We start from the raw sequence: 16,514 nt of genomic DNA on the forward strand, positions 1-16,514 counted from the left end.
ATTTTTGGGCTGTTGCACAACATGTGCACAGATGGCTGTTTTGTGTTAATAGTTGTTTAGGTTGAACAGATCTGTCCAGGATCAGATGTTCATTTTGGCAACTCTGCAGTTCCCCTACTACTTCTTTGATAAATTTGTTCTTGTAAGAAGATAAATAAATAAATAAAGCTCTGCATTCACTTAGTCATTTCAGAGGCTGCCATTGCCTTTGCTGTCCTTCTTTGTGCCCCAGCAGTGGATGGATACCTGGAGTGTTTTGGATGGGTTTTTTTGAGAATCCGCTTAAGGAAATGCAGCAGTGCTGGTCTTCTATCACATAACTAAATAGAACCAAACCTGCCCTTTTTTTTCCCTTCCCATCTTATTCCTGCTAGCTCTCATTGCTCTTCCTGCTAATAAATTAGAGAGATGGTTACCTTTCTGGCAGCAAATGAACCTGCCAGTTGGTTGAGAGCAATCTGAGAAACGCCTTCCTATAAACGAATGAGTCCAGCTGTCATAACATGTACTCTGTAAACCAGGAATATGAATTTTGATTAGGCACAGAAAGCCCACTAACTTAGTTTCACACTTCTCTTTATTGCTCTTTGCCATGACTGAAGTAGCAGTGTTGGCAGGGGGCTGGCAGATCTCCACTCAAAGCTGTTTATAAAGATATAAAGATATATCTGGGTTATAAAAACCTTCCTAATCTCTTCAGGTGTGTGTTTTGAGAAAAGAACCAATTGTTTCTTTTAAGAGGCCTGTGCTGTGTGTGCTTTTAAGGATCCATTTAGCAGTGAAACTGTCTCTGACTGCTGATACAATCAAAGGCTTTGTTTTTTTGAATTTAAGATCCTGACTCAGCCTTACAGCTTGTTGGGCTGGACTTGGTCTCCAGCTGGGTGCCACAGTCAAGCACTACCTGAGCATCCCAGTGGGCTGTGCTGGTGAGGTCACCCAGATTGTGATGTGTCCTGTCTTGCCAGTGATGCACCCAGATCATGTACTGACCCCATGGAATGACACTGAAGGCTCTCTGTTATTTTGGGTGTGTTTGCAGCTTCCATGTCTTAGGCAAGGCTGCAGGACAAGAGCAGCCTGATTGTCCAGAAATGTTTGCCAGCTTGACAGCTCTTCTCTTCCCATGTCAGAAAACCCTTCCAGAGACAGGACAGCAGAAGAATGCCATAGACATGTTTCTGATGAAGCGTGGGAGAGCAGGAGTAGCTTAGTTTGCAATGTCTTCTCTAGAGCTAGAAAACATTATCCCAACCTCGGCTGTCATCTCAGTTTCCTGTGCAGTGGAATTGTTACCTGGGGATTAAGTGGCTGAAAATCCCTCCTGGGACTCCCTTCATGACCCCAAGGGCCTCTCCAGAGAACTTGTGCCTCCGTTTATTTTTGCTGGCTGTCATGTGAGCTCTGCAGCACATTTCCTGAGTAAAAGGAAAATTACAGTTATTTCAGAAAAGGCTTTGAGCTTGATTGCCAAAATGGTTTGCTGGCTTTATGACTTTCATCAGATGTCCCTGCTGAATTGCCCTTTCTGATCAGCAGCAATGATCTTTGCCTCTTAGCTTTTCATGCAAACTCCCCTTTCAGTCTGTGCTAAGAGTTGTGCAACTCCTCGAGCTGATTCCCCATGTTTAGCACTGCACTGTGTCAAATTCAGCCCTGTAAACAAACGTATCCCAGTTCTCAGGCTCCCTGAGCCTTGTTTTTGTGGGCTGTGACTTGAATTCCCAGGGTTCTGATGATTCACACAACTTGCAATATAAATTAATAAATTATGTACTATTAAAGTCCTAATAGTGATATTACAGTTTCCTATTATTTCCATGGTTACATTCTGTTGTGATTAATCTTTTTAATGCTTTATTTTCTTTAGAAACTAGATGCCAAATCACTTATAAAGCTGAATTTTGCTAAAAACAGTGAAGGTAAGTGCAGTCATTTTCTGTGGTGGTGTTTTGTTGTTTTTTTTTTCCTTAATGAGTGCTTTAATAAATTCTGGTTTGTCTTGCTTATGGTGAACTTAAGTAGTTTGTGTTCTCTATCATGGTTTCTATTTCTTCAGTTGAATAATTGCTTATTGTGACTGATATGTTTACCTTCAAAGTTCCATTTCTGTTTTTCTTTATACTGGGGAGCTGTAAATTATTCAGTAATTTCACTTTACTATAGCTGCTACTGCACTAAGGTACTGTTTACTTTAAGGAAAGAATCAGAAAAAAGTGAAATTTCTGTAATGTTATCTTATTTCCAGCTTGCCCGTGGCAATATTTGCTGTTCACTTGGTTTTGAACAGCTTTCTGTTTATAAAAGGGATTAGACTTAAATGAACACGTGGGATTTTATGAATAGAAACCCACAAGACAGCTGCCTTGAGTTTTATTTCTGCAAGATACAAAATCAGCCTCCTAAGAGAGCATGGTAGAAACAAAAGAGAAGAATGGAGATCAATTCATCTTCTACAAAGCAGATAATGATTTCTTTGAAATAAAAATGGCTAAGATTAGGTGGAAATAAAATTCTGGAGTGTCTGTCTCCTTATCTTACCAAAATCTGTGGATTACAAGTTCTTTTCTGTAGCTGATGGATTTCTTCTGCACCTTGTGTTCCATCTGTCTCAAGAGCAGGGTGTTAAAAATTGATCAACAGTCATGTGGCCAAGGTTTTTGAAAGATGCCGTGACATTATGCTTTCCTTAAAGAAGTCCAGCTCATAATGCTGGGGTGGAATGACAACAGCCATATAGTCTTTTTTCCTTAAAAAGGTGCATTCTGTGTCATTAACCAATCAAGGGAAAATGCAACAAAAGACAAAAATTAAATGTTGCATCTCTGTCAGTGAACTTTTCTCTAAATCATAGTGTGCAATGGTTGCTACATATGTAGGATCTTCTCTGTTCACACAGAAATATGAATAAAACGTCTTTGGGCATTGCCATTTCTCACATTTAGTGATCACTTATGAGTTGAGTACCTTCTCAACATGTGTGTGCCCTCAGCAGTTTTGCTTTTCCTAAGGCTGAGAATATGGTGACTTGTTCTTTTTTATGAAGCTGGAACAAGGCCTCGCATTTTACCAGTGTGTTTCTGTATCCACCAGTTGGGCCATACCCTGATACCCCTTGCAAAAATCCCTTTCTAAACTTCTTGAGTCTCAGTGCCTTGTGGCAGTGTCTTTCCTTCAGCCCTGGTGGCATTAACAAAAGTGTCCTCAGCTTTGACTTGTGCAGGAGGGCAGAGCTGTGGTGGCACAGTGAGCGCTCAGTCTCTGCAGGTGTTTGCTCCCCTGTCCCTGCAGGCGCTGTGAGCATCCTGTCCTGGCCTCCCTGCAGGTTTTGATTTTCAAATGGTAATTAGAAAAAAAAGACCTAAATAGGCCCAACTTATTTCAAAACTCTCACCCAAACCCCCAGGTCTAGCAAACTGATCAAGTATTAATAACCTTCTTCTAATTACTTTCTGCTGAGATTATCCAGACATTTTTCTTTTTCCTCCTACATTGCCTCCCATCAGTTTGCTTGCTGTTGACTTGCTTAATATTTATGCTGACCCTCCTGGGAAAATTCACAGCTTGATTAGAGCAGAAGCTGGGTTACTTATTGAGTAACGTGTTCAGATTTAATGGCATTCTGCTTGCCACATTTGAATACAAAATGCTCCCCTCTGCTTAAAGCACAACAGCTGTTGTGAACTTTTCTGTAGGCTATGAGCTCAACTTTTATTCCTGGGAGCAAGAGTGATACAGAGCAGTGGACATGTTACAAGGTACAGGATCATGTTATCAATAGACCTTTGGTTAAAACAGTAACAATTGTATTGTGATATTTCATAAATATCAAGCAAGTTGGACAAAGTTCTGTGTTAGGGAACTGAAGGCAATAGATTTCAAAACTGCATTTTCCTTGCTTGTTTGCTAGCTCTCTTAACTGTTACTTTTTCTAGCACTTTTTCTGTCCCTGGAGAATCAAAATGTTATTAAAAAGCCATTAAATACACACTGAAGTTACACTTTATATTAAAAATTAAACTGAATACCATCCACAGAGATCAGAGAAATTAGCTATTTCAAAACAGTTACAGGTCTTCATGTGAAATTTAAACTCTATTCCCTCTACCAGGCAAGTACCACTGTCCAGTGCTGTTTACTGTATTTACGAATAATTCCCATATTGTGGCCATCAAGACTACTGGAAATGTGTTTGCCTATGAGGTAGGTTCTCTGTTGTGTTTCATTATTCATTATACTTGATGCATTTCAGTCAAAATCACAAAATGTTTTAGACAGGTAAATTTTATTCTTGTTTTACAGCCAGGGAAGTTAAAGGATGGGAGATGAATTGACTTCACAAATTGTTGTCCAACTTTAGCCTTCAAAATAGGAACAACTTTAGAATATTAATTAAATAATATTTCTAAAACCTTTTCTTAAGTTAACCTGCATGTACTGAATCTTGTGTTTCAAAATGAGTAGCTTGTATATGCTTCTCAGTTGTATTAATAGCCAAATTTTCTGTTGTCTTCTTTCTCATAGTGTCATCACAAAACCACAAATCGCCTCATTTCTGTTCATATCAGTAAATAAAAAAAGAGCATTTTAGCTGGAGCTAGGGGAATAGGAAAAAGAATGCCTTAATGGACACTTTAACTGCATTTGTAATTGTTTTCATTAGTGAACATTTATGTGAACTCCAGTGGAATTTCAGTCGTGACTTCTTTGCATAGTCCTTACTGTAAAATCAAGGTTTATTTATTTTTTCAGTAGCAAATAAATCCTTCAGTTAATGAATTGATATCCAGTGTTGTGAAAAGTCTGAACACTGGAACATCTGCTTTTTGAATTCTGAGGGGGCATTCAGATACTGAGGGAGGAACAGGCTGAAACCATTGCAGTCAAGGTAAAGGATGGACTCATCATGGTTTTGAAAACTTGCTTTGATGTAGTAGAGCTGTCCTCACCTGTGAGAGCAGTCTAGATTAGGTTAAAATAGAAAGTATTTTCTGTTCTTTCTGCAAGCAGGATGCTTTGGCTGCTAGGGTTAACAGGCAAGGATGAGTTCAGGTCTTTGTTAAACCCTGGTCAGTACTGCAGAACTCTTGCTCTGTTTGCTGCAATTTACAACACTGGGCTTCCTGAATGGGCTGTGCCAAGAGGGTTTGTGTCCCATGTGGTACCACATGAAGGGATAGAAGTTTATTACATTACTACAAGCAGCATCAAATATGTAAATATTACATCAAATTACATCAAATGTAAATATTACATCATTTATTACAAGCAAGGAATTAATTTACGGGTTTCTAGAGGTACTGGGACAACATCATCACTTCCATCTGAGGAGCACAGAGGACATTTGGGTAAATAAGATAGATTATGGGGTCTTTTGCAGGTAAGTGCTGAGAAAACTCAAAGCAAGAATTTATTTTTTTTAAATTTTGGTAGTACTTTTATGATTAATTTGGTTTGAATAATAAATGTAACTATGTAAGGGAGACTGCAAGGTTCCTCTTAAAAAAACATCCCAGCAAACCACACAAAACTGTCAAGTCTTGTAAGGATGAGAGACAAAAGCTTCTCACTTGTTAAAGCCCACAATGAAAACATTACAGCTGCCAGCTAAAAATGAGGGTAGAATTGTTTTCTTTATCATTTGTACTTTAAGATTTCATTGATACCACATATTTATTTGTAATATTTACACATGAGAATCTGATTTTTGATATCTGTGTTTTTTGCCTGGCTGTTAGGCAGTTGAGCAGCTGAACATAAAACCAAAGAGCTACAAGGATCTCCTGACAGATGAGCCCTTCACTCGGCAGGACATCGTCACGCTGCAGGTGAACTTTTCTCTCTGTTACACTTTATACCATGCAAGGTTCTGTTTTGCAGAGGATGAAATGCTGCTGTGTACACTGTCCTAACATCAAACTAAAGTAACTGAACAGAGAAACTTCACTGTATTTTCTTTGTTGTTGAGATGAGCCATGAAGATTCCGCATGACACAATCTGGATTAGCAGTAACATGGTCTATGGTATCAAAAGAAACAATGTTTAGAATGTAAAGTATTTAAACTTTTAGGAACTTGACATGTTACATTAAGACTGAAGTGGATTGTCCATCTTACTCTTCCAAAAATGTATAAAGGAGTCAAAGGCTTAGAAAAGTGTTTTTTGTGAAATTTTTCTCTAAATGTAGAGTAAGGCAGCAAACCAGAGGACTCTCTAATTGCTTGTTTGGAATGTTTTGCTTCTTAATAGATACCAATGTTGGTTCTTTGCTGAGTTTAAGAGGATTAAAACCTAAATTAAAAGCATTGTGAATTTTATAGTGTAAAAGATAGTTATTTACAGATGAAATTTAGTATCAAAAGATCTAAAACTTCTGTTTAAAAGTAGGTACTTTTAAGCTTGCATGATTTCAAAACAGGGGAAAAAAGATTTATAGATCATTATTATTGAAATCATGAGTTAGTATGCATCTCATGAACACTTAATTGCCACTAGCCAAGACCAATACAGTCTAATTCAAATAGAAAAATATTTTTCATTTGTGTCTAAATTGAAATAAAGTGTAGCCCTTCTTCCCTGCTCCCCAGTGCTTAACATGTTTTTAAATATTTTTCCTCTGTTCCTTTGGGCTTGTTGGTGTTCAAGATAATGCAACAAAGTAAAATGTTTTTATTCCAATAGATGCAAAAAATACAGCCTTTTTTCTGATTGAAAGCTCCCAACAGAGTGTTTTTTCTATAACTGCATAGTTGCTAATGGATTTGGAAAAGTAAAAAAAGACAAGTGTCTAAAAATGTGTCAGTGTACCCGTGTGGAAAACCAAGTTATTTTGAACAATTGAAATGTGCAGTCACTAAAAAAATATTTTGGTATGTTTTGTAGGGTTGGAATTGAATGTATGTATAAAGAGTGTGTTCCCATTACTTGCCTAGCTTTGGTTTTTCACAGCTGCTCTAGTCCTCTAAATCTCAAAGTGCAACATCTAAACATTTAGTTGTTCCCTATGTGAGTTTTTATCAGTATTTTTCGTCTTCATACTTGCCATGTTGGGTTTCTGTCTTGCTTGGAGGAATATGTCTAATACGAAACTAAGTAGATTCTGGTAGTTGTGCAGTCCAAGGTCACGGTCACACATTGCCTACACCTCTCCCACCTCCATTTAGGGTGGTGTTCATAATGTGTGAATAGATTTGATCCTCTTCAGTGAACAGTTCATTGTGGATTGGTGTTAACTTCTGCAGTGTACAGTCTTGTGCTACACTCTTCTTAAATAAGTTTAGAAATAGCAAAGACACCCCCATTTTGGGATTGGACTGCAAGAGATTTGACCATGTGGATACTGTTGACCAGATAAAGTTTGACCTTTTGCCACTTTCAGAATTATTTTTAACAGTCTAAAATAGCTCTGGGCTGTTGAAGGAGAAGAGCCATTTACTGCACTGCACAACACCCACTGCAAACTTGCACGTAGAACTCGATTTCTCCTGTTCAAATTCTGCCCTACCCTGACTTGCTTTGTTGAGGCCAAGATTCAACCTGAAATGGCATGACAAGCCTGGATATTAGAATTGCTTAAGTAGATGTGGTAGAGAAATATGTTGTTATTTTCTCACAGTGTTTTCCTCATATAAATTACTGAAAGACAGACTGATGTCTCCTCTACAAGCTCTCTTGTTGACAACACTGCAGGCAGCGTGGTGGCTTCAGGCTTCACACTGCCAAGCTCCACCACCTGTGGCTCTGTTTCTTAGCCAGAGTTCATGACTGCAATCTGTTGTGTTTCAGAGCTCTACCCCAATTCCTCCTTCTCTTAAAAACCTTTCAGTTCTGTGTTGAAATTTATCACTTTGTTGTTTCTCATTCCCGCATGTAAATTGAGTGTTGCGGTATCCAAGAGAGCTGGAATTGAGACTGAGTTGGTATCGCTGACCCTGCTGTTTGGCAAAAAAGTTGATCTTAAGGAAGTTACTATAAAAGACATTATTTGCTTTGCAAATAACAGCTGAATAAGACTGTCTGCAACAGCTATGTTTAGCAATAGAAATTAGCATTTCCAGAGGCTGACTCTGAATGTCCTAGGAAACAGATGGGGTACCTGCGTTTGGTAGTGAAATAATACAACATGGTAAGTGGAAAGTATTAATGGTGTATGTTTATTGATTATTTGTATGATCACATTTTTCCTTCTTGATACATAAAGGACAATCCTACATCTGCTTAGATTTTACCAGAGTAGCAATTGACCTCAAACTTGGCTTCTCTCTCCTAAAATATATAATTAAAAACGAAACAAGAAAGATTTGCTCTTTTCAGAAGAGGGAGAATTGCATAATATGGTTTTCCTGCTCTTGGTGCTAAACATTATTCAAACACGAGTCATAATCCACCCTGTTATCTTTTCTGCTAGGCACCATCTCATCTGGTTGCTTTGAATTTAGTAACAGTTATTTATGTGATATTTACTTGTTAAAAAGGACAACTTTTTTTTAATTTGAAACTAAAAAAAGCAGAATTACAATTTTAGTTGTTAAGAATATTGTCTTATGTCTATGATGTGCTTCTCTTTGTAAAGGAATCTGCAGTGCTTCCTACACGTTGTCCATATACAGAAATTACTTTTACCCCTGTTGAAATGCAAATGTCCTGGGGTGAAGCATGGCAGTTTTTCATCAGCATATGGCCATATTATCCAGCCAGTCAGGGCAGGAGGTAAAGAGTAATACCATATCCTGGTGTGCAAGATACATTAGCAGTACTGGAATGGAGTTACTCAGGTGGAAGAAGTCATGGATTCTAGTTTAGGATTTTGCTGATGATGACAGAAATGCACATGACATTATTCCATATGATAACCGTCTTAGATACAGCGCTCCTAGTATGACTGGGTTTTTAGACTTTAGCTCTTTATACTAAAATTTAAATTTCCTTGTTTTAGCTTTGTGATCTTGATACAAACTCAGGTCAAGCTTTCCATCTTCTGCAGTGCAGGTCTTACATTTTTCCAAGTTTCTTTCCCATATCATTATTTCAGATAATTTTTCTCCCAGCTGTACTGGTTCATGTATCTTTCAAATGGATGTTGCTGTTGTATGTTGTCTATATTTCTCATAACTTTAAATCCCCTTAAATTCTTTACCTTGATGATGATTGGCTCAGCCTAACTCAGCATCCCTTGAAAATGTCATGAATGTGTTCCCAGCTGACAGACAACTCAAGTACTGTAAGATTAATTAGTTACACTTAATGGGTAGGGCAGGATGTAAAGCGCTTGGAGATCTGTGGGGACAGGCTGTCTGTAATGGAAAAGCTGATATTGTTAACACTTGTTTGCAGTCTTCTTACCTCCCTCTTCTGCTTGCCATTCTGGTACATTGCTGTTCATCATTTCAATTTGCAGTTGGTTTCAAGGTAGGATTTGGCACAACTTTTGAAATAATAGTGCATTAGACCTCAATTCAGATCTAGGTAATTCTTCCAGTCCTGTGTTTTACAGATTTTCCACTAGTATTCAGTCTAAATGTTTAACCTACTTTGAGATTATCTTCCAAGTAAATTTTTGGGGGATTGACTGTTAGATCTTAATGTCAAATCTTTATGGCAAAATCTGGTAGAAATTATTATTAATTAACGTGAATGTAAATTCCATGTGTGTTTGAATCCAGTATTATACAAATTATTCTTTGTGTAGTGATGTGAAACTTAATGGCAAGCACATAAATACTGTCATCTGAATTCCCACATATAAGACCAGGCAGGCTGAAACAAGTGTCTGCCCTAGATCAAGTTGGGGAGATGAACAGGGTCAGGTACTGCTTTGCTGGACACAGTGGTAGGCTTCCCATCCCAGCAAGTGTGAGAAGTCCTGAGTAGAGCAAGAGTGCTGAAATACCCAGCTTTCAAATCCCATTTGATAGGAAGTGTTCAGAGCAGTGAAGAACAATTTCCCCTTTAGCACCCTGTCAGTCCTCCACTGTGGCTCTGTTCACAAACAAGAGACAAACTTAAGTTTGTAAGGATACAGCAGAAGTTATTCCTGCTCTGGAAACTCTACAAAGCTATTGCTGTGTGCTGGCAGGGGATTTAATGAGAAATGTGGCTGTGCTCAGTGGCAGTGCTGCAGGTGAGACAGAGGCACGTGGGGGTTCCTCCTTGCCTAAGGAATTGCAGTAAAGCCCCTGCCCTGCTGTGCCAGGGGTAGCAGGCACAGTGCTCTGGTGGCAGCCTGCAGAGAGCCTTCCCTGGTAGATGCAGGCTAACAAATGCATCTTCTTTGCACTGCAGAAAAAGAAAACACCAAATCTGGGTAAATGCTAACAGGTTTGCTGCTGTTAAAGGAAAAAAAAGCCTCATACTGTTACGTGCTTCCTTATGTCAGTTTTATTGTTTCTATATAACCTAATCAGCTGTGGACAAGGCATGGCTCCCAACAAGCTGTTAAACACCACTGACATTTGTGGCAGGAAGCACAGCTAATGAGCAGAGCTGGAGGTAGCTGAGCTGCACACTGTTAATTGATATTTCACTCCTCAGCTATTCCTCATTTGCTCTTTGTGTGACAGAAGGTCAGAGCAGATTTCCTCACGGTTGTAGGTGAGGTCTCTGTGAGGGACAGCCCTGCACCAATGGACATGCAGAGTAGCAGGTAAAGAAGTGGGACATGGTCAGCACATGAGGGTGACAGACCTGAGGATAATTAGGGATGCAGCATGGCAAACCAAGTGGTAAGAGAGAAATCAGGACTCAAAGAAATCAGTCTAAACCTGCTGGTTTTAACCTGCTTTTTGGGGGCTTGTATGTGGTGAATAAGATTAATAGAGTTCAAGCTGTTTCCCTGAATTTGTAAAACCAGAAAAAAACAAGTGGAATAAAACCTGAGATTAGCTTTTAGAGCTCAGCTTTCAGGAAAACATTAAATATGATATTTTTAATAGTGATGATATTTAGCATCCCTTTGAAGTCTGTATCTGTGCTAGTAATTTGCTAAACTAAAGTTTATGGTTCATAACCTTAATAAGAAAAACCCTGAGACTTTCAGCCATGGTGTTTTGAATACGTATTTGTATTTTTAAACATCCTAAGACAAACAAAAGTAGGCCGTGGTTCATCTTCCTTTCTGGTTTCTGTGCAATTACACAGAACTTATTTCTTTAGGTCTTTGGGCTCCAGGCCTTAATCTTGACACGATTAGGAGCATCCCCATGAGTCCAGCCCTTCTTTGACTAGAAGAGGCAATTAATTCATTAGAACTTGAGGCTTTTACAATGTGACTGTGTCTGTCTACCCATCCCTGTGGCATCTTGTTCGGACTGCTCTGATTCTGTGCCCAGTAATTGTCACGGATGCAATGAGAGGAGCTTGGCAGGCTTATGATTAGTGTTTATACAGTTTTCTTGAAGTGATGTCTAAAGACTGTGCGAACTTATAAAATTTTCATAGTCTTGCCTTTAAAAAATGTGTACCTCATGTTGTAGGACTTAGTACAGTCAGTAAGGAAATGGTTTGTGTCTTCTGCAGCACAGGTTGGACAGTGAGGTGTGTTTCTGCACTTGGGGGCAGGTTGAAGCAACTGGGATCTTGTTTTTGACTTAGTATTCACTGCAGTACTTTCACAGTATGCTAATTCTGATTCACACTAATTGTAATCAAACTAATTCTAATCCAACTTCTCTTAGTATATCAAGATGGTGTTTTTAGAGGGAGGAATAAATATGTCCTAGGTGTCCTGTACAAGATGGTGCTCAAGTTTCAATTTGAGGAGCCATTTTTGAGGGACTATTCCACTGACAGAGGGAAATCTCTTTTGGGGTAGGAGTGTGGCTTGTCCTCCTTCTCGATGTGTGGTGAGACTCTTGCTTTGCAGAATCAGGAATACAAGGGACAACACTGTAAACCAAACCTTTGTTTATTTCCATCAGAACATGGATGTGATGGAAGGACCTTGTACAGAGGACCTGGGTCACAGTTCTGGGGTTTGGAGTTGAGCTCTCTCAGAGGGCAGATGGACAGCTGGTCTGCAAGGAGAAGGAGCTGCCCTGTGGCCTTTCTGTCATGAAATAATGGATGCAATGCCAAAGCAGGGGCTGGTGGTGATTTGGAGAGCCCTGAGAAATCCTCTGCAAGGAAAGAAGCTGTAAACATTTTGCTGGAGTTGCTCGATGCCTGTGCTTAGGCTGGTTAAGCCACACAGATGTTTGAATGAACTGTGGCTGTTAAACAGTGTGAGCTAACTTGATTTATGATACCCTGAGCATAAGCCCCTGGGTTTTGTAAGGCACTGGCAGTTGTGATGTCCTTTATTTATTTTTAAACAATCAATAAATGAAGAAGCATTATTTAGAGGAACATCATGAAGGTGTTTTCTGTTTCATTTTTACTGCTGCCTTCCTTCCTATCCATAAAAAACTGGTTTCAGTAGTCAGTCTTGCCCTTCAGCTTTGCCATGAACTGCAGACATGGATTGCTATAAATCCCTTTATCTCTTTTAATATTAATACACAGATATTTTTTCCCTTTCCTGAAAGGATAAGCAGTTCTTCCTTCCTTCCTTCACCTTTTGAGGTAGTACATTTATGTGCAGAGCAGTGATTGCTGTCTTGGAAAGCTGAAGCTCATGATTTGCTGCAGAGTATTTGGGAGTGAAAACGTTCTGTGAAAACACATGAAGTTTTTTCTCCAGACTTTCTCCATGGATCTTGTTTGCTGTCAGAAAGCAAGGCTCAAAATCATCTCTATTCACATATATAAATATGTATGTAAGGTAATAAATAATAAATACACCTGAGTGCTGGTGTCAGAGGAAACAGAAAAGGCTAAAAAATAAATCCAAATTTCCTATTTTTTAGTAGTTTTATTTAAAGATTGTCTGTTTCTAAAGCAAGATCATAAAGATGTAACTTTTTGGGGCTGTTTTTTTGTCTCAGTGAAGATCTATTGGAGGGGTATACTGGGACAAGAAACAATAGGAAATTGTTATCTGGTGATTAGGTAAGGGGACAGCAGAAAGCCAGGAGATCACATTGAGGTGCAGAATCACACAGTTTGATTTCATAAATGTGTTTTGGTTTTACTACCAGTAATAGAACTAAAACTGCAGTCTCTGGTGGAAGCATACCATTTCAGAGATTAATGAAAGGCATAATTAGATCATTTTATAAATTATGGAGCTAGCAGCTATGCTTGTATTAAGCATTACAGAGATGAAATTGTCAAACTTTTTATCAACCATGGTGGTCTGAGAAGCCTTGTTAAATTTTTTAGGATAATATATTTAATGCTATCCATGTTAGGTCATAGTTTTTTGCATAATATCTTGCATTATTTTTATCTGAACTAGAAACTATTGCATATTATTTTGTTAGTTTGGTATTTTAAAATTTGAATTGTTTTCTGTAAGATAGACTTTCCATTAGTGACTGGGTGTCCTGGGCTGATGTTTTGACCTTTTTGTGCTGCAGAGGAGCTTGAGGAGAAAACCTTGAAGTCATTGTAAGGAGAGGATTAAAGACTGTTTAATAATAGTATAAAGTAACCTAGATCACCAGTAGGCATTCCTTGTCTCACTCCCTAGCGAAAGGTCAGAGTTCTGCAGAAAGTTGCCCAGAGATAGCATAAAGAATCACAGTTAATGGACTGTGTGTTTTTGCTGTTTTTCTCTAGTGGTCACTAAATTGAATTTTCATAATAGCTTTTTTCTTTTCATCATTTTTAAACATAGTTCTGTGAGCACTAGTGAAAAAACCAACTGTCAAAACAGTTCTTACTGCAGAGACTTGCTCTGAGGTTTTATTTGTATTTTGAAATGCATTGCAAAAGTTCACAGAGCATGTGCAAATCAGGCCTAGGATTATAAATAGCAGGAGATAGCTGATACGCTTTTGCATAGATCTTAGACCAAAGCTCAGAACAGAGGAAAGAACCAGGGGATTGCATTGTTCTTGCTTCTCTAGGATAGGGGAGACTTGGCTGAGTTCTCTTAGTAACTCCTGTAGGTGATATATGTGTAATATTATGTTTGGAACTGAATTTAAGATCCCTAAGGCGTCTGCTGTGAACAGACTCATTGCTGATGTTGGTTGGGGTTGATTGCTTTATATTTTTTTCATCTTTCTGTGGTTTGGGGAATATGGAGGTTATTCTGTCTCTCCCTGCTTAATATGGTATCTGCCTAGTCTGCTGCTTGGAATATGTGCCTACCAAGGTCTCTGATACTAGTTTTTTTTAATTATTGTTATTTTCAGGATCCAACAAACTTGGATAAGTTCAATGTCTCAAACTTCTTTCATGTTAAGAACAACATAAAAGTAATTGATCCAGGTAAGGATGAATTGAAGGTAGGCTGAGAAAACACCAACCCAAACATGCAAAATCTGAAGATGATGTTGTAGAATTGACTCTGTTTTCTGGAAGAACACCTCTCAGTGGTTAGCTTATTATGCTCATACCTGTTTTTTGGGTTTTTTAATCTACTGTTGTGCAAGCATCTCTTTTCATTTACCCAATCAAAATAAGTGAGTATTATCTCAGATATGGAATATATATTATCCAGCAAATAATTAGCATACCAGGACAGAGGACAAGTGAAACTTGTAAAAATTAAATATAATATTAAAATACTAACGAAATTAAATTCCACAGTCCAGAAACCTCCTTCCACTACTGTCACATTAAATATCTGATTCTGGGATTTTTGTATCATAGACCTATCCATTCAGTGAGAGGGTGAAGGACAGAAGTTTGTAGTGTACCCAATTGTATTTTGTCTTTATTGTTCTATAAAAATTTTACAAGACTTGAATGGGCTTAGATAATTTCTAGTGGTTTCAAATAAATTTTCTTGATAGTTGGCTTGATTTTTTTTTTCTTGTACATCATATTGGCATTTATTGTGCTATATTTTGGGTTACACTGACATTAGTGTTATGCATTGCTATTTGTCACGGTGTTTGGATGAATATATGTTGTTTCTAGACTGTTTTATTTTAAAAAATGTGGCATTGATATCTGGAAAATTTTTATGTAATTAGTTATGCAATAAACTGAAGGAGAACAAAATACAATGTTTCTTTTAATTCTGAGTGATTTAACTTTGTCTTATAGATGAAGAAAAAGCAAAATTAGATCCATCTTACTATTTGAAAAATACAAATACAGAGACCCGAGAGACTTTACTGGAGCTTTACAAGGAATTCAAAGGTGATGATATTTTAGCAGCTACTATGAAGGCTCCTGAAAAGAAGAAAGTGGATAAGCTGAACGCAGTAAGTTGACTTAATTTGTAGTTTGGTACTGATTGACTTCTTCAAGAATGGTAATAGTTGTTTTTCTTCTTAGAGGCCGTATTGCAGTATAAACAAACACTGCTCCTTATGTTTCCTCTCACTCAGAAATTTGTCATAGATAAAAAGATGAGAATCATATCAGGATTCCTTAGACATGCATAGTATGTGTCAGAGAGTTTCAGTTTGTAAAATCATTGCAAATGAACCTAAACATTTGAGAACTGAATCACAATAAGAAGGAAGAATCCTTATGATGTGGTTATGTATGTGTTGGCAAAACCTTTTTCTCAGGTTGTAATGTCTCACTTTGAGTTTGTTTATCTTTTCTTCCTGCATTTATTGGCAGAGAGAGCACACCTTAAGGGTAGTGCAAGTGAATCATTTCTGGTGTGGACAAATATATAAATCATCCACAACTGCTCCTCCATTTTCTTTTTCCACTGGAATGCAGGGTTTAGTGGAATATTTTAAAGGATGTTCTTCCAGGTGCATATTCATGGTTGTCAAGAGAAACAATTCATCTGTATCTAGATTTCCTACATCAAAGGCTATTTGAAATGGGAGAGAGTATTCTTCTGTCCTTTAAAAATCCTGGGATGTATGTGCTTATTTGCTTTGATTACACTTACCTGAAAACTAACAGCAGTGCAGCACACAGCTTTTAATGAAGGGGCTTAGAGACAGATTAGGGAATGTATGGGACCAAGGAGTAGGATCACAAATGCCCCCTTTTTGGGACATTGTAGTGTTACAATAAAAATTGATACATATATTAGAAGAAGAAAAAAGAGGGCAGAGGTAAGGATGAGCTCTACAATGTTGGGGAGTCAGGTTGTCAGCTTATGATGTGGATTGGCATAGCTGTAAACCTGCTTAGGATGGAGTGAAACCTTAGGGAATGAACATTGACCTGGCCTGAACTCTTTACAGGCATTTCCCTGGAGCTGCTGAACATGTCTCTGAGTTTATTAGATCTTTGCAATTTACTACAAAATCCATGTGTGACGTTAATGTTTCCCTTCTGTAGAATTACAGAGCTCAAAATAGACCTTGGGAACCATGGGATGGTGCCTGTGCACACAGCAGGGCCAGCTGTGGGAGGGGCTGGTTTGCTCTCCCCTACAGTAGCTCTGTGGTTCACAGTATTTTCCTTCCACTCAGCAGCACTAGCACTGGAGACTTCTACAGATGTCCTGGCAGAAGTACTCCTTGCCTCTCTCCATCCATGGACATAG

General features: G+C 38.3%; 1 protein-coding gene across 1 annotated transcript in view; it reads left to right on the forward strand.

Moving 5' to 3' along the window:
- The window catches only part of PPIL2 (peptidylprolyl isomerase like 2), a 66,202-nt gene that overhangs the window by 12,818 nt on the left and 36,870 nt on the right, over positions 1-16,514 (forward strand). Inside the window, exons 6-10 of the mRNA XM_058851683.1 lie at positions 1,871-1,922; positions 4,112-4,203; positions 5,739-5,828; positions 14,239-14,314; positions 15,098-15,258. Of these exons, the coding sequence (XP_058707666.1) occupies positions 1,871-1,922; positions 4,112-4,203; positions 5,739-5,828; positions 14,239-14,314; positions 15,098-15,258 (471 nt within the window). The remainder of the gene's footprint in view (positions 1-1,870; positions 1,923-4,111; positions 4,204-5,738; positions 5,829-14,238; positions 14,315-15,097; positions 15,259-16,514) is intronic.

This window comes from Poecile atricapillus, chromosome 16 (assembly GCF_030490865.1).
Source record: "Poecile atricapillus isolate bPoeAtr1 chromosome 16, bPoeAtr1.hap1, whole genome shotgun sequence".
In the NCBI taxonomy this organism is placed as follows: domain Eukaryota; kingdom Metazoa; phylum Chordata; class Aves; order Passeriformes; family Paridae; genus Poecile; species Poecile atricapillus.